Here is a 23,005-nt window from a genome sequence, read left to right as displayed (position 1 = left end):
CTGCCATATCAGCATTTAAGAATAAGCATCTCTTCTTGGGAACTAAGGATTAATTACTGACCTGCTGAGCTCACTTTGTGACCACTGACCTGCTGTGCCAGCTAAGCATCTCCTGACATTAGTATAAGAGATATTCTTGTCATATGTGATGTATGCTTTGTTCCAAGATGGTGTGTAACCACTCTGTACACCCCACTTCCTTGATGCCCTTCCTTCTTTGGGGAAGGAAGGCCCTGGGCTATAGTCCTTACACTTGGCTCATAATAAACTCACCCCAATTTTGATTTATAGATTGATTATAGATTATTTTTGTCAACAATACATATACACAAATCATTTTTTAAAACAGTTTTAGATTTACAGAAAAATTGAGACGATAGTATAAAGAGTTCCCATTTACCCCACGTCCAGTTTCCGTTATTATTATCTTAACATTAGTATGGTACCTTTGCCACCATTAACGACCCAGTATTGATACATTATTATTAACTAAAAGGCTATAGTTTATTCAGATTTCCTTAGTTTTTGCCTAATATTTTTCTTCTGTTCCAGGCCCCCATCCATGATACCATATTACATCTGGGTGTCATGTCTCCTTAGGCTCCTCTTGGCCGTTACAGTTGCTCAGACTTTCCTTGTTTTTGCTGACCTTAACAGTTTTGAGGAGTACTGGTCAGGTATTTCGTAGGACGCCCCTCTATTGGAATTTGTTTAATGTTTTTCTCATGGAAAAGGAGGAAAACCAGAGAGGTAAATGCCATTTTCACCACTTGCTATCAAGAGTACATCGTATTAATGTGATTTATTACTGTTGATACTGACCTTTTTGGGTCAGCCCAGGGAACGTGGTGTGTGAGAGAGACATAAGATGACCATTGCAGCAGGAGTGTAGGCCACTCCTTTCTGAGGATGAAATTTCTTCTTTTGTCCATGGCTCAGCCTCATTTCGACTTCTTAACAATTCCTTGTTTTGAAAGCTCGAACCTTCCCCAGCGGTTACCTCCTTCCCTGAATTTCCTCTCAATTCACTAGGCTCCATCATCTCTAGTGTTCCTACCCACCACTATCAGATCTTCTAAAAAAATATGATGCTTCAACTTCTACTAACGTTTACTGAACACCTGCTACGTGGCAGGCACTCTGCTAGGCCCTCACTGTATTAAATCATTTAACGGGAAGCTGCCTGAAGCATAGAAGAACTCAGGCTTCGGGGTCAGTAAGACTTAGGCTGGAACCGCAGCGCAGCCCAACCAACGATGCAATCTTGGGCAGATTCCTTTGCCTATCTTAGCCTTGGCTTCTTCTTAAATGGAGATATCTGCCACGAGATATTGTGAGGAATAAAAAACTTTCCCTTAGTCGTCACATTTATTTCGCTTCCAAAAAAAAAAAAATCCCTATGACTACGTTTTAAAATGCTAATGTTTATTCCTATAAAATACTGACAACGCAACTTGTGTGTGTGTTGTGATTTCCGTTTTAAATCATTCAGGGCTTTGGAGGACACAGTCATCTTACTTAAAAAAATTGTCCCGTCAGGACCCTACTTATAAAGAGGTCTCAATTAAAAGTTTCCCTTAACAAAAAGATCGTGGTAAAAAGGAAAGAAAGAAAACAGAAGGAACTTGAGACGGTTTCGATGGAACTATCAAGTTTGGTCAGGGAGCGCTCGTCCATTGTGATTTTCTATTGGTTAAACTTACCATCAATCTCACCAGTTGTAAACAAGGTGGAGACGGAAGCGTGTTGTTAAGGGGTGGGATCTTCCTGTCGCCATTGCTAAGGTGAGATCCCGCCTTCTAATAGGCTGAAACCTGCTTCTCCCGCCCTCTCGCGTCAGTTGCTAAGAGGCGGGATTTAGTGTCCGTGAAGGACTGAGTGCTCGAAGTCCCGCCCATCCGATTGGTTGTTAGGGGGCGGGTCTTGTAGCGGATAGGCTGCCGGCCCTGCCTGTTCGGGGTTAGTTGCTGGGGAGAGGCACGTGAGGAGGCGGCGGCTTGAGGCCACCATGGCGGGAGGAATGAAAGTGGCGGTCTCGCCGGCAGTTGGTGCCGGGCCCTGGGGCTGGGGGACGGGGGGCGGTGGGGCGGTGCGGCTGCTCCTGGTCCTCTCCGGCTGCTGGGTCTGCGGCTCAGGTACCGCCCGGGCAGCCGCTGCCAAGGGGGCGGGTGCGGTGGGGTTATATTTAGGAAAGTGGTGAATGTTCCCAGGGCGCGGACCGTTATTGTGCCGAGGGACGCAGGCGTGGCGCGGGGGATGAAGCTTCGTGGTCGGCGAGTCGGCGTCGGCACTGAGGGGTCTGGGCCCTGGGGCAGCTGCCCAGAGTTGGGGGGAGACGGGCGGGGAGGCCTGGACTTGGGGGAGAAGCGGTCCTGGGGGCTGCGTCGCGCTGCGCGGGCCTCCCCGAGGTTCCTGGTTAACAGGAAGGAGACGGAGGACCATTCGGGCAGGCAGCGCTGCATCTGGAAAGGGAGCATCCCATTCATTCATCAAGTTAGCAAGACTTTCTGAGCGTCTGCTCTGTCAGGACTCGGCACGGGTGGCTGAGCAGATAATTACAGCTCACTGAAATGCAGTGACCTCTATCTAACACAACTTCTGCTCCTGTAAGACCCTGGCCTCTACCGGCCCTGTAGAACGGACCTGGAGCCATTACATTCCCGTTTCCAAAAACGATACGAACGCCATTCAGCGTCGAATAGGTTTCTGTTGGAAATTTATTCACTCCTCAAGCAAACTTGTTTGATACATGCTGCTGGATAATTGGCTTTGGACTGGGATGAAATTGTTTTCCTTTTCTACTCTAATCCAGAAAACCTGGAGTGTGTTTGTAAAAAACCTCCTTCTACTCCCTTGTCGTTAAATGCACAACAGAAACATAAGTGAGATTTCCGAGCTTCCACTGGAGGCAGTTGACACAAGGTTAATTAAGATAACCTTATCTTGTAAACACATACTATACTGTCTCCCCTCTCCCTGGTTTGCTGACTGTCTCATGCCATCACAACGATTATCCTGAGCTGCCGCTTTAAGGTTGTCTCAGGTTCCATAGACCTAGTTCCAAAGTGCAGCGTCCTGAACAGTTTTTTAGGGAGAGGAGAGTATCCAGGAAGATGCTTTTCCAGAGGCAGGGCCCAGAGTAATATCTGAAGGGCTACTTATGATCTGAGTGAACTTGGGCCGGATGGTTAACCTCTAAAGTGGGATTGTGGATTGTTTGGATGAAAGAGAAAACATAGGCAAAGATGCTCCTGCATAGTCAGCGCTCCATCAGTAGTCTGTCTTTAAGTTTCTTTAATGAAGAGAGGAACAGGGACTTCTTGACTTTGAGAAGAGTAAACTCAGGGGATGCTGTTTGTTTTTTGTGGCCTGATCATATGGGTGACAGCTACAAAGAGTCAGTCATGTAATGGGGAAGAACTCGCTAAAAGTTAGAGCTGCTTAAACCTAGAATGGAATACTTCGAAAGGTAGGGAGTTCTTTCTCACTGGAAGTTTTTGAAAGTTTGAGTATAAAAATAATATGGTTTATTTTAGACTATTTGGCAAGTACAATTAGGTATAAAGAAGTAGGAAAAACCCTCACTGTTTATTCCCTTCAGAGGCCATCTATTTTAGCACACTTTCTTTTGGTCTTTTTCCACTTTTCTTTTTTAAGCAATAATTTTTTTAAAATAAATTTTTTATTGAGGTAACATTGGTTTATGGCATTATATACATTTCAGGTGTACATCATATTTCAGCTTCTGTGTAGACTACCTCATGTTCACCACTGAGAGACTAGTTGCCATCCGTCACCCTCCATCGTCCCTTTTGACTCCTTTTGCCCTCCTCCTCCCCTTCCCTTCTGGTAGCCACCAGTCTATTCTCTGTGTTTGTTGTTGTTTTTCCATATTGTTCCACACGTTTTTAATTAAAAAAATTTTTTTGAGCTGATAATACATCTGTATACCTGTCAGCAGTCCTGTTCTCTTCCCTGGATACCACCAGTTTAAAGTAGTTTTCTTATTTGGTTTTGTAGCATACACATTTTCCTATGTCACTTAAAATTCTTCATAAATGTTGTTTTTCCTTGTATCCTATACTATTTTATGGACAGACCATTTACTTAATATTTCTCAAACATTTGGTTGGATATTTGTGGTGTTTCTAGTTTTTCATTGTTGCAGATAACACTTTGAACATTTCTGTATAAGTTTTTTATTGTATTTGGATTTTTTTTTAGGATTATCAGAAATAGATTTGTTAGATCAAAAGCTAAAATATGTTTAAGACCCTTGAAACTTCTTGCTAAAATACTTTCCTGCAAAGATAAGCCAGTTCACACCACTTTCAGCCGTATTTGCTTGTGGCCCATACCATTGCCAGCATTCGATGTTCTAGACTGTCACACCTTTGCTAGTTTGATAGATGGAAAGTGATATCCTAATTTACTTTGCATTTCTTGCATTGTTTGTGAGGGAGCATCTTTCAACTGTTTGTAAGCTATTTAAGTTTTCTCTTTAGACTTTTAAATTTTTTGGAGAGTGTGTGTATTCTTTATTCTTGGTCTTTTTATTCTGATTTTTGTATACTTTAAAAATCAACTTGTATGTGCTTTTTTATATATTTAGGATATACATATATTTAATAGTCTATTTATTACAGAACTTTTCCTTAATTTGTTTGCCCCTTTTATCTTTTTAAATAGAAGATATATATCTATTTGTGTGTGTGTGTGTGAGGAAGATTCGCCCTGAACTAACATCTGCTGCCTGTCCTCCTCTTTTTCTTTTGCTTGTTTGTTTGTTTGTTTGAGGAAGACTAGCCCTGAGCTAAAGCCAGTCTTCCTCTACTTTGTATGTGGGATGTCTCCACAGCATGGCTGGTGGGTGGAGTAGATCTGCGCCTGGACTGAACCCATGAACCCGGGCCGCCAGAGTGGAACACACCAAACTTTAACCACTCAACCATGGGGCTGGCCCCTAGGATTTCTATTTTTTATGTGGTTACTTGATTTTATTCTTTAGATTTGTTTCTGTTGCTTTTATGCTTAAAAGGCCATCCAAAATTGCATTGATTTTTTGTGTGTGTGTGGTACCATTTAATTTTTTTTATTTTACTTTTTAGTATATAATTCATGTTAGCATTTGAGGTGAGGTGAAGTGGATTACCTCTAGGAATGAATAGAGGCTATTTAAGAATTAGAAGAGGGGCCAGCCCTGTGGCCAAGTGGTTAAGTTCGCGCACTCCGCTGCAGGCGGCCCAGTGTTTTATCGGTTTGAATCCTGGGCTCGGACATGGCACCACTCATTGAGTCACGCTGAGGCGGCGTCCCACATGCCACAACTAAAAGGACCCACAACTAAGAGTGTACCACTATGTACTGGGGAGCTTTGGGGAGAAAAGAAAAAAATAGAATCTTTAAAAAAAAAAAGCATTAGAAGAGGTGGTTTCTCATGACTTTTTAGGGTCCATTCAAGTCCTCACATTCTGTGAATCATTTTCATTACCTTTTACCTGTAGATGTTAAATGATCAGTGTTGTTGATTGAAAAGTAAGTGAAAAGTAAGTTCATAAGGATTATAAGTAAATATGAAGTTATTAACCTTTGACTAGCTGCTTTATGAGTAAACACAATAAGCAAGTTGTGATTCACTAAATTCCAAGAAGGCAGTTTCTGAGAAGAACTAGATATTTGGGCTCAGAAGGCATTTTCTTGAATGTTTAATAAATTCTGCTTTTTAACGTGCTGGCTAACTCACTTTGGGGAGGGGAAGGGAGGTGGTGTATGTCCTTTTGCTACTGGAAGCACAAGGTTCTAACGTGAGCATTTTGACAACTTGTGTATGTTTAAAATCGTTTGGTTTAGTCTGTGTTTCTAGCAGTTTAAGCCAGAGCCAGAGTAGTGATTGTTTCCACAAATTATGCTCTTAGGCTGAATTGGTGTATTTTCCTTCTTGATAAATTTTCAAAGATGTGGCTGGCCAAGGTGCTGATTTCCATAGGAGGCTGCTGTTCAAGTTTATTTATTTATTTATTTACTTAGTTGTTTAAAATTCTTTCCTGTGAATGGTATGGAACTTGGGAAAAGGAAGAACTAGATTTTAAAAGATGCTGCTTTTTATAAAACAGTTTTATTTCTTTAGGAAAATGGCATTGGAGAATTTTAAAGTTTAAAAACAAGATGCCTTTTCTTGGCATTAAGTTTTTCAAATGGCCTGTGCTAGTGACAGATAATTTGCATGTTACTTACCTCTTGAAAATAATAATGGGCTTAAAAGGTGTACTGTTATATTACTTGGTGCTGTGGGAGAGAAGGGGTTAATAAGTGTGAATCTTTTTTTTTTGACAAGTGTATGTTTTTACTTGGGGCTTTGTAAATTGACTGGATATTCTTTTAAGGAAGTGATAGGTTCTTGTTCAACTTTTTTTTTTTTAATACTTCCCCAATGTTTTTGCAGATCTCAATGACTTTGTAAATGTAGTAGTTTTAAGCTTCACATGACGTTACTCTCAGACTCTCCAGAGGAAAATAAACTCTTGATCCATATTTGTGAGTGGGTATTCTTTGGGTATATTTGTGGGCTTGCTAGTGAGACAAAAGTCAACAGGATTTTGAAAGCTTTCATTTTATGAAAGGTAGTCTTGAAGGAAATCCAAATTACTATTGGATTAAACCCTAGTGAGAAATTGATAAATGGGGTTCAGGACATGCCATCCCAAAATATGGCACCTTGGCATAATGAATATTTTAAGCTGAGGGAGTTTGAGAAAACAACAGAGGTGGGAAGCTTGCCCTTCTTCCCTGAAACCGGCCATAGAATCCTCGTGTGAGGGGTGCCCTCCCTGTGCCTGGAGGAAAGGAGCATCCTTCTCTTCAAAGACAAAGGGACGCCCAGAAGAATCCTCACACAGGCCTAGCTCCGTTTCCTCTAGTTTACTGCAATTACCTCATCCTCCTTACCCTATCATCCTCCTTCACGACTGTCCACTCTTCATCAAACCATCAAACAGATCTGTTTCTTTGGGTCTTCGTTTCCTTTTTAAGGCTTTTGTGTCACGTAAAACATAATAAATAAATTTGTATGCTTTTCTCCCGTTAATCTATCTGTCAGTTTAATGTTCACATCAGCCAGGGACCCTAAGAGGGTCAAGGAAAACTTTTTCTTTCCCTAGAATATCAAGACTGAGTTTTAAAAAATTGAGATATAATTCACATACCATAAAATTCACCCTTTCAGTGTTTTTTAATATATTCACAAGGTTGTGCAACCATCACCACTGGCTAATTCTAGAATGTTTCCATTACTCCACAATGAAACAGTGAAACTCCATACACCTCAGCAGTCACTCTCCATTCTCCTCTCCTCCCAGCTCCTGGCAACCGCTAATCGAACTTTCTGTCTCTGTGGATTTACCTATTCTGGACATTTCGTATAAACGTGATCATTCGATGTGTGGCCTTTTCTGTCTGGCTTCTTTCATTCAGCATAATGTTTAAGATTCATCTGTGTTGTAGTATGTATCAGTACTTCTTTTTATGGCTGAATAATATTCGTTTGTATGGATATACCACATTTGTTTATCCATTCATCAGTTGATGGACATTTGGGTTGTTTCCACTTTTTGGTCGTTATGGATATTGCTGCTGTGAACATTCACTACAAGTTTTTGTGTGGACGTGTTTTCAGTTCTCTTTGATATATACGTAGGAGTGGAATTGCTGGGTCATATAATAACTCTGTGTTTAACTTTTTGAGGAACTGTCAAACTGTTTTCCAAAGAGGTTTCACCACTTTATAGTCTCACCAGCAATGTAGGAAGGTTCCAGTTTCTCCATATCCTTAACAACACTTATTATTGGCCTCTTTTTGATCACAGCCGTCCTAATTGTGAAGTGATATTTCACTGTGGCTTTGGTGTGCGTTTCCCTTAGGACTAATGATATTGAGTGTCCTTTTATGTGCTTATTGGACATTTGTATATCTTCTTTGGAAAAATGTCTGTTTAAATCCTTTGCCCAGGGGCCGGCCCCATGACCGAGTGGTTAAGTTTGCGGGCTCCATTTCGGAGGCCCAGGGTTTCACCGGTTTGGATCCCAGGCATGGACACGGCACCACTCTTCAGACCGTGCTGAGGCGGTGTCCCGCATAGCACAACCACAAGGACCTACAGCTGGAATATACAACTGTGTACTGGGGGGCTTTAGGGAGAAGAAGAAAAAAAAAGAAGAGTGGCAACAGATGTTAGCTCAGGTGCCAATCTTTAAAAAAAAATCCTTTGACGATTAAAAAAATTGTGTTATTTCTCTTTTTATTGTTGAGTTGTAGTAGTTCTTTATGTATTCTGGATACTAGGCTCTTATTAGGTATATGATTTGGAAATATTTTGTCCCATTTTGTGGGTTGTCTTTTCACTTTCCTGATAATGTCTTTTGAAACAAAAGTTTTAAATTTTTATGGAGTTCAAATCATCTGTTTTTCCTTTGGTTACTTATGCTTTGGTGTTATATCTAAGAAACCTTCACCTAATTCAGTCATGAAAATTTACACTGGTGTTTTCTTCTAAGCATTTTATAGATTTTACTCTTACATTTAGGTTTAGGGCTGAATTTAGCTTCAAAATTAGTCTTAACTTCACCCTAAAATCATTTTGGTTTGGTGTGCATCATTGCCTTTTTTTGTGTGTAACTTTGGCTTTTTTTTTTTTAAATTTTATTTTAGCGTGCGAACTTAACCACTCGGCCATGGGGCCAGCCCCTAACTTTGGCTTTCTAAGGTTTGGTTGAGGTTTTTGTGCTTTTGGTTTTGTTTTTTAGTTTGTTAAATCTATTCACCTTTATACTAAGAACCAGAGTGATAACTAAATTTCTGCTTAGATTAGCACTTAGTAAGTTAAGTATAATATAGAACTCAAGGAAGAAATTATTTAAATATTTTGTGGTGAAGAAGGTAGCTTGTGCAAACTTGGGTGGGAAGATACAAGAGTGGTCACTTTTTCTTTTTTTAAAGATTTTATCTTTCTTTTTTCTCCCCAAAGCCCCCCGGTACATAGTTGTGTATTTTTAGTTGTGGGTCCTTCTAGTTGTGGTATGTGGGATGCTGCCTCAGCATGGCTTGATGAGCGGTGCCATGTCCGCGCCCAGGATTCGATCTGGCGAAACCCTGGGCTTCTGAAGCGGAGTCCGGGAACTTAACCACTTGGCCATGGGGCTGGCCTCGAGTGGTCTCTTTTTAAACCTTGAATTAGCTGAGATTGAGGGGAGAATCCTCAGTCTTGGTAAAATCATTGACTGCTCTTAAAACTTGAAATGAAACAAAACAGCCTGGAAAAAAGTAACTTTGCGATCTTTTTGTATCTGCTTAAGATACTATATATACAAAAAACGTTGCCAATTCTATTCATCCTACTCAGGAAAGGGATAGAGAAAATCAACAGATGGGTTCCTTAACCTACACGTTTGTAAGGGAAACAGGACCTGGATGTGAATCTTGCTTAAGCTATTCACCAGCTGTGTGATTTGGGGCAAATTACTTAATCGTTCCTAAACATCAGCTTCCTCATTCGTGAAACAGGGATTATGAAAGTGCCTACCTCATAGCATTTTGGGGAGGGTTAGATGAGACATGGCACCACTCAGCAGACTGTGCTGAGGCGGTATCCCACATAGCACAACCACAAGGACCTACAGCTGGAATATACAATATGCTGTGTCTTAGTAAACACTTAATAGTAGCTTTTATTATTATTTATTCTGGGTTAAGTGACTATTTTTAATATTTAGATAATTAAACTTGACAGAAATAAAACTGCCTTATTTCTTCTATCATCTCAGTTTTTCTCCTGTTTCTATCACTGACATTTTATCTGCAACTTTAAATCATCAGTTTAATTCTTTTTATGAAATGAATTATAATTATTAGCTTGTTCTTTTATGTTCTTATTTCCTTTCTTTGCCTAAAGCCGGAATTGATGTAAACGTGGTCATGCTTCAGGAATCCCGAGTTGATTTTGTGAATACCAATCAACAATTCTGTTATAAAAATGTGCTTATCCCAAAGTGGCATGATGTATGGACACGGATCCAGGTAATATTTTGGAGGCCCCTGGCAGGGGCTGCTTCTGTGAATATCTGTGTGTCTGCGATTACAGAGTACTTTGACACACAATTAAAAAAAAGCATTATTAGCAGTCTTGTAAGGGTTGAGATTATCCTGAATTGTGTTTTTATCAATAAGCAAACGTTTATGCCTACTTTGTTCTCTCTCTCTGTTCCTTTAAATAGCTTACAATACTTGACCCTGAGGTAAACTTCCTTCCTCTTTTCCCCAAAGAAACTGCTTCCTTCTCTTCCTGTCTCTCCTTTTACACACACGCACACACGCACACACGCGTGCGCACACACGCATGCACACACACACCGCCCTCTTTCTCTTTAAAGGCCACATTCCTTCTTGGGGCTGGAAACCGCCGCCTGTCTGTCAGGGTGTAAACTCTTTGCCTTGCTGCTCCTGTTCTGTTTGGATTCTACACAAGATGTTTCATAAACCCCTGAGCTGAAGTTTCCCCTCGACAGAATGACTTCAGTCTCATTTATTTCCTAATATTCTTGAGCCACCTGGCAAGCAAGGGTGTCTGGCTCTAATAATGGTTGAACAAAGTGAGTCCTTTTGGAAATGTTGCTGCTGCTATAAGCATAATTACTGATAAGGGCATTTGTTATTCATATCAAAAACATAAGGGTGGGTTTCTGGTGTTTTTTTTTAATTCTCTTTTTTTATTGTCTGATATAAAGATCATATTCCATCTGGGGCACATTATAACCAACATATACCTGTAATCAGTGATTTGTGACAAAGGGTTGAACTTCTCAGCCTGTCACTATGAGAAATATTTTCAGGGCTGTTTATGTGGCTGGCAGTTTTCTTAATATTCTAGACCCTTGCTTTGTATGCTCTCTCATAAATAGCTGTATTGATAACTCTTTCAGCTTGGAATTCTTTTTTTCCCCTTATATTCTGGCGTAATAGTAGATTCAGATCATGTCAACAAGACGTTCTAACAGCTGCCTCTCTGTACCATTTGTGATGTTATTTGCCCAATTATATTTTAGCCACTGCATCTCTATATTTCTCATAAGCCTTGTGGAAAACTGATACCATTACTGATTTAGCTATTTACTCTAAAGCTTTAAAAAAATATTGTTTTTGTGAAAAGTTTAAATTCCTACTTCTTTTTTTCTCATCCTGATTTTACTTGTATTACAGATCCGGGTAAATAGTTCCAAACTGGTACGAGTCACCCAGGTGGAGAATGAGGAGAAACTGAAGGAGCTAGAGCAGTTTAGTATCTGGAACTTTTTTTCCTCCTTTTTAAAAGAGAAATTGAATGACACCTATGTTAATGTGGGTCTATACAGCACAAAAACCTGCCTCAAAGTTGAGATTATAGAGGACGACACCACGTACAGTGTCATTATGACCCGGAGTAAGTCTTATCTCTCTTTTTCTGATGGATCATATTGTGAGAAGGGACTGAGCTTTGAAGGGTATAATTAGTGAGACAGAGAAGTCAGCCCAAGACAGCTCCGTTTTGGTTCTGATTATAACCTGAGTAGGCCACAGCTCCAGACAGTGCAGGGGGACTCCACCCCACATAAAACCCTTTAGGGCTGGAATCGAGACACTTCACCTTAGGTCATTCTGAGTACCTTCTTGCCTAGAATCCTGAAGACTTGCATTCCTAATACATCCAATGGCCCTGAGCTGATATGCCTAGTATTCTTCAGAGCAAGGCAAATATTCCTGCCTTCTGGGCACTTCTAGACAAAGATAGATGTTCTGAAATGTACAGGCTTACATTTGAAGACATGAATGATTAAACAATAAAAACTGAAGAAAGGTAGAACTGCATATTAATACTTCACAAGTGGAAAAAGTATTTGTGGAGCCATAAATAAATATGAAGAGCACTGCATTTTAAGGCTTATTTGGTGGAACTAGTAGACGTTTTCCCTTCTCTGAATGTGTCTGAGAAAGTTTCACAGAGGAGGTGGATCATTATCCTGTTGAATTCTCCAAGACTTTTGGTCTCTCTTTGGGTACTACCCAGGGTCCTGGATGTTGTGAGTAGTAGAAATGTTCCTGGGTTTTGCAACAAAATAGGTTGTGCCCTTCCAGTTGTCATAGGGGACCACAGTTCTTTGGCTGTATAGGACTGGCCAGTTTTTTGGTGTTCCTTTTACATTTACTGATCCCTCTTGCTCCTGTTCTGTTTGTGGACCTCCCCTAGCCTCAGAGCTGGTGAACGGGAAATCTGTGGGAGTGTCTGGCATGCCACTAGGGGCCTCTGCTAGGGCCCCCTGGTCCTGGGTGGGATGTGTTTGAGTGTAGCCTTTTCCAGCACAGTGATTGTGTGGCCAAGGGAAATAGGTGGTGGTATTGGGCAAGAAAAGCAACCAGTTAGAGAACAACAAAGGGCCCTGACCCAAAGTTCTAGGCAAATCTGCTGAATCTGAGCCTGTGAAGATTTAAGGCTGGAAAGCCAGAGTGGGAGAGACCCCTAGTGGGTGATCGCATGAAGTGCTGATGCCAGCATGCTTGGCTGTGTCCAAAAAGCAAAGCTTCGTTTCTTTTAGCCTTGGTGTAGGTAGCCAAATAAAATAAGGTCTTCTGGGAAGTACAGGTTAGACAGAGACCTAATTGTACTTTCTCTTTGGAAGAGTGCCCAGGCTTTGTGTGGAATTTACAATGCTGTTTAGGTGGGCTCTTTGCATTTATTTTATTAGCTGACCAATAATGCCAACATTGCCTTTTTTCCTATAATGCCTTAAACTGTTTGGTTCTCCAGTAAGCAGAAGTCTTTATTTATTTCAGGATTTGACCCCAAACTCTTCCTCGTTTTCCTCCTTGGACTTACACTATTTTTTTGTGGAGACTTGCTGAGCAGGTAGGTTCCAAGGCTAGGGTGCAAAATGACGAGGCTCAGGCCTCCTCTCCTGGACTTTTACTGTAAAGACTAAGTGCTGCCATTCCCTTTTCCAGGACCTTTATGGCTAGGCCATTGCCTGCTTGGATAATTTTGAAAAATGCTTTAATACGCATTATGCTTTTTGTTTTTTCTTGTATTGAATAAGGTTGTCAATGATGAAATTCTCCTGTAGGTTGACCCATTACAGAATGGAATTTAGCCAAAACATCACCATCATTTCCACTATTAGAAATAACCTGTTAAGCCCTCGTTTTTACAGGGCCATGTGTTGTTGAGTTTCATGCTGTTTATTGGTAAAGAAACAAACATCAGCCACTTATTCATCTCCTGCCTTTAGGAACCTACTACCAAGCCAGGTGAAAGTGACATGTACAGATATGAAGAAAACGTATAGGTCACTACACATTGAACAAAGGCAGAAGCAACATTAACTTCGTACACAAGTAAATAGAGTATTTGTGGAGTAGCAAATGAAAGATTAACAATTGGAGTTTGAAGCTGGGCTGGAGTGAGGTTGGGGAAAGCTGGTCCTTATTTTGGGGATCCTGAGAGAAGCCCGGGGAGGGAGGACTATCTGGTAGAAAGAGCCTGGAATGGGAGTAGGAGCTCTCTGTTTTAGGCCCCGTGTTTGGTTTATCCTTCTGGGTAATCAGTTGAGTTCTAGTTTCCAGTCTCCACTTGGGCAGTTTTCTTTCCCCTGCCTTCTCCCAGGAGAATCTGTGCAGTTCCTAAGAAGAAAGACTCTTATTAGAAATGGGGTTGGGACAGATGCTGGGGATGGGAGTGGGACACTAAGCAGATATCTGGGGGATATCTGAGGGGACCTCATTGATGCTAATCCTCATAATCTGACAGTGACTACATTATGCCAGTCTCTTCAGTTTTCTGATCTCAAGTTTTGGGCAAATACCTGCTCTAATCTTGTACCTTTTCTCTAACTTTTGGCTGGAATAGTTGTCCTAGTTTGAACAATGGCATGTATGAAGAATACACACATAGTGATGAAATAAATTTTCTCTCTGCAGAAGCCAAATCTTCTACTATTCCACTGGGATGAGTGTGGGAATTGTGGCCTCTCTGCTAATCATCATTTTCATACTGTCCAAGTTTATGCCCAAGGTAAGCAGCAGAATTTTCCTATGCTGTTAGGCTGAGCTTGGATGGTTGAATGAGTGTTTTCTTGGAAAATCTTAGTGCACTGGAAATTTGCGTTGATGGCTGATAAGTCAATGTCCTCCTCTTTCCTTGATTCAGAAGGGTACTTTCAGTGATGAAACTTGGAGCCTGATTACATGCAAACGCTCCATTTTTATTTAAAGTCCTCTGCCTAGTGGGGGATTAAAATCTCCTTCCTATTTGCTAATTACATAGCCAGGCTTTCTAAAGTGATTTAGCATCTCATTTCCCCAGTGTTCTTTGCAGACTGTAGCATTTTAAATATAAAGGACATCTTTTTAAGAGATGTGTTTTTTGTGCAGTTTTAGTAGGTTGAATTTGTTTTTTTAAATCGTAGTTCCATTTTGCTGCTTTTATGTATGGAAAGCCTGTTGTAACTTTTTGCTTTCACTTCTACTCTGTCTTAGAAAAGTCCCATTTACGTCATCCTGGTGGGAGGCTGGTCCTTTTCTTTGTACCTCATTCAACTAGTTTTTAAAAATTTACAAGAGATCTGGAGGTGTTACTGGCAGTATCTTTTAAGTAAGTGTTGGTTTTCTTTTCTTTTTATATGTTTATCGGCTGTTTTAGTTAATTTGATCATGAAAACATATTGCTTGCTTACAAAAGTTTAATAGTTCACGTCATTTTATTAACATTTAAGGATCACAGTGCGTCACTTATTTCTAACACCTCTACAGTTGTCACCTTCTCTTAAGTTAAAATGATGCTGCTAGGTAGAAGACTTTAATTTGTTGGTGTTTATAAGTACACCTCTTTTAACACAATAGGCATCTTTCTAAAAAGCTGTAAATTGACTTTATTAATATAATCATATTTTAAATACACTTGAAGATCTTAAGAAGTAAAGGATTCCTCAGTGAATTTTATCTGTAAAGTGAGAATCCTTTGGTAATACAGATAGTAACCCCTAATCTACCCTTTAAGAGGTGATTAATCTGGATTTTCATATATTTGATTTTTTAAACAGACTATTCTAGAGTTGTTCAACATGTAGCTTTAATCCTCCATTTGAACCAAATAAATTTGGGAAAACAGAAAGGATGGAAACTTAAAGAAATAAATATATCTGAAAACTGAAAAAAGTGAGAATAATTGAGTAAAAGTCTTGTCTATTTTCCTGGTTCAATAGGTGCTATATAGTGAATTTACTACTGCCACCCACACAAATTATTTTTACCAGTTTTAGATGAAAAAGAATGTCTTCTGATAACTCTTCTCATAGGCTATGTCCTCTCAGTTGGATTCATGAGTTTTGCAGTCTGTTACAAGTATGGGCCGTTGGAGAATGAACGAAGTATCAACCTGCTCACCTGGACCTTGCAGCTGATGGGCCTGTGTTTCATGTATTCCAGTATCCAGATACCACACATTGCCCTTGCCACTGTCCTCATTGCACTGTGTACTAAGAACCTGGAGTACCCTATTCAGTGGCTGTACATCACCTACAGGTGACTGAAAGGCATTGAACTTTGTATTGAAATGTGCAATGTGGGATGTAATTGCATCAAAAGGATACAGAGGTGTTGACCTGGGAGCCTCTCTGTTAATGACAATTTGTTGTATTATGCTTCTGCTTTTGTTATTCTGAGTCTTTTTTTTTAGACTCTCTGTAGGCATTTTTATAGTTTTATTCTAGTCACTTTATATGAAATAAAAGCATCCAGCAAAGTGTCATGTGTTCCTGATACCACTAGGTGGTGCAAAGTATATCGCTTTTATACCACATGCCTCAGGTCACCTGGTTTCAGATTATTTCACATTGGCTCTCAGATTGCTCTGGGAGTCCTGGTCTTATCTTAAGATGTAATTCATAGCATGTTATCACCTTGCGTACTGAATATGGAGTGGTCATAGGTTCCGAGGTTATCAGTGGTTGTTCTATTACAGATAGTCAAAGTGATACCTTCAGTTTGGGGAACCTAGTTAATGGAGCACAGTCTTATACCATCATTTTCTTGTCACTTTTCCATTTATTGGAAAATAAATATTTTGTCTATCATTTATTGGAAAATAAGTGAATTTATTTACATTTGTGAATAATATTGACTACTCTGACTTGTCACTCATAGTCTAACGTGTCAAGAGTACGTTATAACTAAAGATGTCTGTGGAAGACAGGTGGGCGTGATGAATCTTAATGTTCAGGCTCTCTGCAGTATGCTTGGCCCACTGAAGGGAGCTGGAGGTAAGGATGGACATAGATTACTGATTAATGATTCATGATGTTATTTTGGTGAGCACAGAAAGATGTGTAAGGCAACAGGAAAGACTGTCCCACCTCGTCTCCTGACAGAAGAAGAGTATCGGATACAAGGAGAGGTGGAGACCCGAAAGGCTTTAGAGGAGCTTCGAGAATATTGTAACAGTCCGGGCTGCTCTCCTTGGAAGACTGTTTCTCGAATCCAGTCTCCAAAGAGGTAAACTCTTGGCCAGATATGCCAAGCATTTATCAGCGTAATTGTGACCTTGAGTTTTAACAGAGATCATACTTGTAGATAATCTTTTTATATTTGAGGCTTTGTTTGCCTCTTCATCTAGGAGTAGTCAAGAGAAAGGTATGTATCATCATATGTTAAGCAGTAGGCTGTTTTCTGGGTCCTCAAGGAACTATCTGCTCTAGCTTTGACTGTAGCATTGAGGGGAGAAGACACTGGTACCATACTAAGGTCCCCCTCTGGCAGTTTTGCATTGCTCTCTGAGTGGTTTTTTTGTGTGTGTGGAGTGATAGTTGGGTTTTTTTTTGTTTTTATTGGGGCAACCGTACCAATGACTATGTGAAGCTTCAATTTGGAATCCTGATGGCATAAAGTTTATAGGGCAATAAACACGAAAAAATGCCTAATGCCCCTTAACTTCTCTTATCAGGATTGCAGATGACTAAAGGAACCTTAGCACCTCCATAACTAAAGAGGATAGACTAGTGCTTATTAAGCAGGATGAGGGTGCAGGGATGTTGGCCTACGATCCCAGCTTTCCTTTTCTACTTATTTCTTGCTTTAGTCTACTTACGTGCCAGTAGGGACAGGGATGTTGGCTAGACCCAATATAATTTGAGCTGTGAGCATATGAAGGGTTTTAATTTGTTCTTATTTTGAAAGAAAACCAGAGAAGGCAGAAGGCAGGTTACTAATGAGTATTATCTTCTCTTTTCCAGATTTGCTGACTTTGTGGAAGGCTCTTTCCACCTCACGCCAAATGAGGTTTCTGTCCACGAGCAGGAGTATGGATTAGGGAGCCTCATTGCCCAGGATGAGATCTATGAAGAAACATCCTCTGAGGAGGAAGACTCGGATTCCCAGTACCCCACTGTCACACAGAACAACTTCCTGACTTAGGTGGTGGTCAGTTATTTTTATGTGGACTGGCTTGGTACCTCGATGGTCCATGTTACATGTGTTGTGCAATTTCTTCTCAGCTCTTTGAAACGGGGTGAGAGAGTGTGGAAATTCTCCCGCTGAGATTAGAGGCCTGAGTAGGCCTTCCTCCAGAAATGGTCTTGGTGGTCTCTTTGGGGTCCCTGAGGAAGGAGAGTGGATAAAGTAGTAAATGCTTCCCATCAGTTAAGCCATCATGTTTCCGAAGAAACTGGACGGCCACAGCTAGTGTGGTGTTCTAGCTCCCCTTTGAAAGTCGATTCAGTCATGGCATTTCTGCCACTGTGGCTCGCACTCAGAAGAGAGAAGTCTGTGCAGCAATGCTTTCAGACTACAGGCTGCATCTTCCAGAGAGAAATCTACAATCAGAGCCTCCCTTCACTTCTGCTTTTATTTCAGTGACTTTAGAATAATCCTCGTTTTAACTGTTTTAAGAGGAAAATAGCTTTTGTCTATCTTGTTTTTTAAATGAATACGTTTTTTAAAATGTAACAAATTCATGTTCTAGAACCAGCAAATGCTGCAGAGTGACAAGCCCCAGAGAGGCCCCTACATATTATTAATATGGGTTCTCCATTAAAGCCCCAGGAGCTGTGATGTTGAGCTTTGAATTAGTTCTCACGCGTGTGATATTCTAAGTCCTGCTTACTTTTAGGAACATGCCTGCAGGCTCTTCTGTAGGGGAGGTCTGTGGCGCTTTTTCTTATACATAACTTTCAATTCCATCTTAAAAATACGTCTGCGTTCTTCCCTTCCCAATCCTCTTCACCCCCGCTGCCCTTTCAGGAAGGGTCTGTTCCCTCACCTGGGAAATATGTACAATTTAGTTTGTTTTATTTCTTTTATTCTCTTCCCCTTGATTTATAGCGTTATTCCTGCTAGTTAGGAAAAGTGATCTTATTTAGGGAATTTAAATGCTTTTTACAGGTTCTCAGTTTTTTCTGTCCATGGGTCACATATCTTTGAGTGGCTGTGGAATCAAGAAACTATCTCCTTTTCCTTTCTCTTCCTTTGTCTACCTGTTCTACCTGTTCCTATCAGCTTTCCTCACGACCGTACTCCTCCCTCATGAAATCTGGTTAATTTGTAAGCCCCGAAACTATCTGTGAAGTCTCTTGATCCAGCATACAAGTTGTAGCTAAGTAGCTGCTACGGTTTGCACAGGAAATAGACCTCCAGATAATCTTCCTGCCTCTGGGTGCTCATTCAGCCATCAGGATCAGATATGCTTTTCCATGAACTTATTGTACTTATGTGCAGTTCTGTTTCTGACCAGAGATGCGTGCTGCCTTTTATTACAGTGGCGTTAGTTTCACATTCTTTTTGCCATCGGAAAGTACCCTTATAAACCAGCAATGTCATTTGTGAGGGAGCAAATTCCCAAGTCTCTGTCCTTCACTTGGTTCTTTCTTTGTGATCTTCACTCTACCTGGGAAAAAACTGTAATTGCTCAATAGACACTCCTGGCAGGAGCACAGTGTCAGGTTGGCTGGCTTACTGTGATCGTGGAGAAGGCAGATGATTTTTTAAAAAGCCGTGATGACTCCTTCAGACCAGTCATTTAGCAGATAATTTTGAAAGGCCCTGGGCTCCGTTGCTGACTTCCAAAACGTCAGCTCTGAGACTCCCCTCCAGGTGGCCAGTTGATTATTTCCACCAGTGTTTCCCACAGCTTTAAACTGTCCTAAAGTGACAACTACCTCAACTGGCAGCAAATAGACATATAGTAGGATGTGAAAAATAAGGGTTTTTGGGCAGATGCTGTGAGTTAAAGTTGCAGTCCCAATATAAAGGAGCTTTATATTGGGAAACCTTTATGCCTTTGTGAATTACGTACCTGGTGAAATTATACCTCTCTACAAAGAACTGTTAAGGCCTCTGGAATAGAATATTTTTTTTGCCTCATTTATAGAAATTGAGACCTAGCATATTTGAGCATAAGTTGATTTGAAAAAATAATTGAGCTGTCCGAGTAGTCTCAGGTTTCCCTGGAGACTTTGGTGCCTTCACCCAGATAGCTACTTAGGGAGCTGGAGCTTGCTGCCAGGGTGACTTTTCCTGACTCGTGTCTTGAGTTCAGTGAGAAAGCGTTGTGAAGCAGAGAGAGATTCTCCTCTTCTTCTGTTTAGTAAACTCCTTGTAAAATACACTTTCCATCTCAAGACCAGTTTTTTCCACAGTGTTTGAATTTGGGGTGAGTAAAATCAAACTCAGTTTATTACTTTCTTTCTGGTAGTTGGAGAACTGAGCTGTAGGCCGTGGCGATGACAGTGGGTCCCGCAGCATGAGAGCTGTGCTCAGACAGTGAAGGACAGTGCCTCTGGTGTGCTGTGTGTCCTGGCCCTGCCCCAGGTGCTTCAGAGCCTCCGTGTGCCCCGAGATTGCTTGACTCCATAAACCTTTTTTAGGAGCTGCTCTTGTCTCCCTTTTGGCCACTTAGTCTGCTGTCTCAGTCACTACCTGAAGCCCCCATTTAATTTTTCTCTGGCAGTTACAGCTCTTGCAATTTCAGCATAATCTCTTCTCTCAGACCAATCTCATCAAGAAAGATTGAAGGCATAACTATGGAGTGAGCTGGACATTGGAGCCACATCTGCTGCCAAGTCAGCGTCTTGCTCGGCAAATATCAAGCTGTAAATTGGCCCTGGGGCTCAGTGTCTCATCAGCATTGGAAATCTATGGCCTCTAATCAGTCTGACCAAGTTGTGTAGAGCATGACTTCCATTAATGGGAATCTAAGAGCCAGCTGGTCTAAAACATTTCCCTGTCACTTTCCCACTCAGCTGGCTTTCACTAGATCAGTGGAACCAATGACTAAAACTAAGGAAAATTTAGCAACTTTGATATCCTCTGATAAGAAATTCCTATCAATAACCACTTCATCCCACCCAAACTAGTTTATTTCTCCCCCCAAATTTGTGACTTGTATGTTGATTACAAAGGGGATTTTGCTGATAATAGACTTTGAGTCCCCATGTTCCATTTTTTGCTGATACATCCCATTCTAGGGCCTAGCCCTGTCTTCCTTGACTGTGTTCCCTTCAACCCAGTCCTCGCTTGGCATATACAATAAAGATTTGATGAATGAAAGGACCCAAGTAGGCCAGATAGTCCCCCAGGCCCTGGTAGCCATAAAAGGCTTGGGAATGGATTATACAATTGCTTCAGTCTTTTTGTTGTTCCAGAAAAAATATGGGCTCAGATGGATGCCTGCGTAAAAATGGTTCCTAGCTGTGTACTCATAACTTTTCTCTGAATTGAGTAGTGAAAACTGAAGTAGGAGGAAAGGAAATTAAATGTTCTTCTAGTATTCCTTTGGACTCAGGTCTGACATATGAGATAATAACCTATAATGAAATGCCAAGAATTTTATCTGAACCAAGGAGAGGACACTTTGACAGACTTATTATGCCTTCATGTTACACCGGCACTGAAACCAAGTAATAAACATATAAAATAGCCATTGCCCAAGGCAAACGAACCTAAACCTTGGTTTATGTTTGATGCAGCAGAAATTGATTGTTATATTTTTAGGGAAACCTATGCAATTGTGGTCCAGTGGTATCTGTTGATCACTTAGCTTATTGATTCAGTTTCTGTTGAGTTGGATTCTAGACGGTTACTACCTTGGAAAGGATGTTTGGTGCCTTATGTGATGGGGGCCAGAGCCTGCTGGGAACAAACAAAGCAGATTCATGCCAGCATCAATGCACAGCTTTGGTGGGGATGGGAGTGGCACACAGCCCCCATCCATGTGTGTCGTCTTCCTCTTCACGCTCTTGACAATAACTTGAAAATGGTAAGATCACCTTCTCTGAACTTTCCTACAGCATGGCAGTATTCTTATGTCAACAGAGTGGATAGCTCATAATGTGAGTTATTAGAACTGTGACAGCCTGCATTGCCTCACTTTCCCATGTTTCTGGAATTGGTGGTGAAATAACAGGGGTAAGGAATCACTGGGTAAGTTTTACCCTGTGGGTAATGCCTTAGTGTTATTTAAAAGATTTGTCATTTATATTTAAAATAAATGTTCATGAACATTTGAAAGGAACAAAATGATCAGGGACGGCTCTTTGCCATGGGTCTCATTTTCACTCTTTTCTGTAAGAAAAAATAATGATATCTTATTATATATTTTTTCATTTTTATTGTACGAGTTTGTAAGTAATCCCAATTTTAATAAAGTTTTATAGACTATATAGTGGTCTCTCTTAATGAGCATGTACTTTTCTTGTTTGAATCTCTTGTTTTCAGATACTCAGCAATTAGCATCTCAGTTTCACCTTTCTAATAAGACGGTTTTGCCTGCCATCTATTTTCCTTTTTTTCTTAACCACTGCTCCCCATCCTGGGTCTGTCTTGGTCTTCTTCCATCCTTTGGCTGGATGATTTCCCAGGATGCTGGAACTCTAAGGGGTATTCCTGCAGGAGTAGCAGGTTGTCTCACAGTGCTCTCATAGGAGAACAATGTATAGGTTATCCCTGGTCCAGGGGGCTACCTTGATTGCACTTTAGTTTTTTTTAATGGCATAAAGCATGTCTTTGTTTCTCCATGGGGGTGAGGGAAAGCCCCGTGCATCAGCTGTGGGGTGTAGGGTAGGAGAGGGAGCAGGGCTGTAGTGGGCATTAGGGCCACAGACTAAAAACTTCATTGATGTCTTGGCCCAGCTTCTGCATAGGGGTCTGGTACTTTCCATCTTTTATGTTTGGGCTGTTTTCTTTGCTCTGGGAATCCCTTATAGCATTGGCCTTAATTCTGTACCGTCTCCTCTTTTCTCAGTTATTTAGACTACATGGAAATCCATTGCCCGTTTTTGAAAGACAGAAATAGGGAGAAACAGGATGTAGACCATATGTCCACTTATGTAGATTAATGCACACTAATGACATCTTTTCTCCTCTCCCTTCTAAAACTGTACTAGGTAAATAAGAGACATAGGTGATCATTAATGGTTGAATTAATAAAAACTTAAAGCATAATTGCTAGGTGTATGACATCATAGGGTTTTAGTGAGGATAAAAAAAGACAAGTTTTTATTGTGTAACAACTTTTAAAAGGTGAATATCGCTGGGAGGACTAGTGAGTGTGGATCAGTTTAATCAGATTGCTGCCGTCCCACCTCTCAGAAACCAGCACTAAAGGATTTAGATTTGTCCTTTTTTTTTGTGCCAGCTTTATTGAAGTATAATTTATATATAATAAAATTCACCAGTTTTAAATTTTGCTGAGTTTCGACAAATGGAGATGGTCAATGGTTGTGTAACTACCACCACAATCATGACGTAAAGCATTTCCATCACCCCTAAAAGTTCCCTCATGCTCCCTCCATGGACTAGAAATTTTAATGGGGGGGCGAGGAAGGAGATTTCGGAGTCAGAGTGGAGGAAGACTAATAAGCTCCAGGTGGCTCAGTTTCTCCTGGGAAGCAGATCACGGTCCTGCATCCCCCATGCCTTCTCCCCACCCCGGATGCTTTG

General features: G+C 40.8%; 1 protein-coding gene across 1 annotated transcript; it reads left to right on the top strand.

Moving 5' to 3' along the window:
• Positions 1-1,994: 1,994 nt before the first annotated feature.
• On the top strand, positions 1,995-21,721 carry NEMP1 (nuclear envelope integral membrane protein 1). Its single transcript, NM_001309214.2, has 9 exons — positions 1,995-2,135; positions 9,945-10,069; positions 11,249-11,468; positions 12,857-12,929; positions 13,997-14,090; positions 14,555-14,669; positions 15,373-15,598; positions 16,394-16,567; positions 17,305-21,721. The coding sequence occupies exons 1-9, from the start codon at positions 2,009-2,011 to the stop codon at positions 17,483-17,485; spliced, it is 1,335 nt and encodes a 444-aa protein (NP_001296143.1). The 5' UTR covers positions 1,995-2,008; the 3' UTR covers positions 17,486-21,721.
• Positions 21,722-23,005: the final 1,284 nt, after the last annotated feature.

This window comes from Equus caballus, chromosome 6 (genome assembly GCF_041296265.1).
Source record: "Equus caballus isolate H_3958 breed thoroughbred chromosome 6, TB-T2T, whole genome shotgun sequence".
Taxonomy (NCBI): Eukaryota; Metazoa; Chordata; class Mammalia; order Perissodactyla; family Equidae; genus Equus; species Equus caballus.
This window is presented reverse-complemented; position numbering and strand designations above follow the sequence as displayed.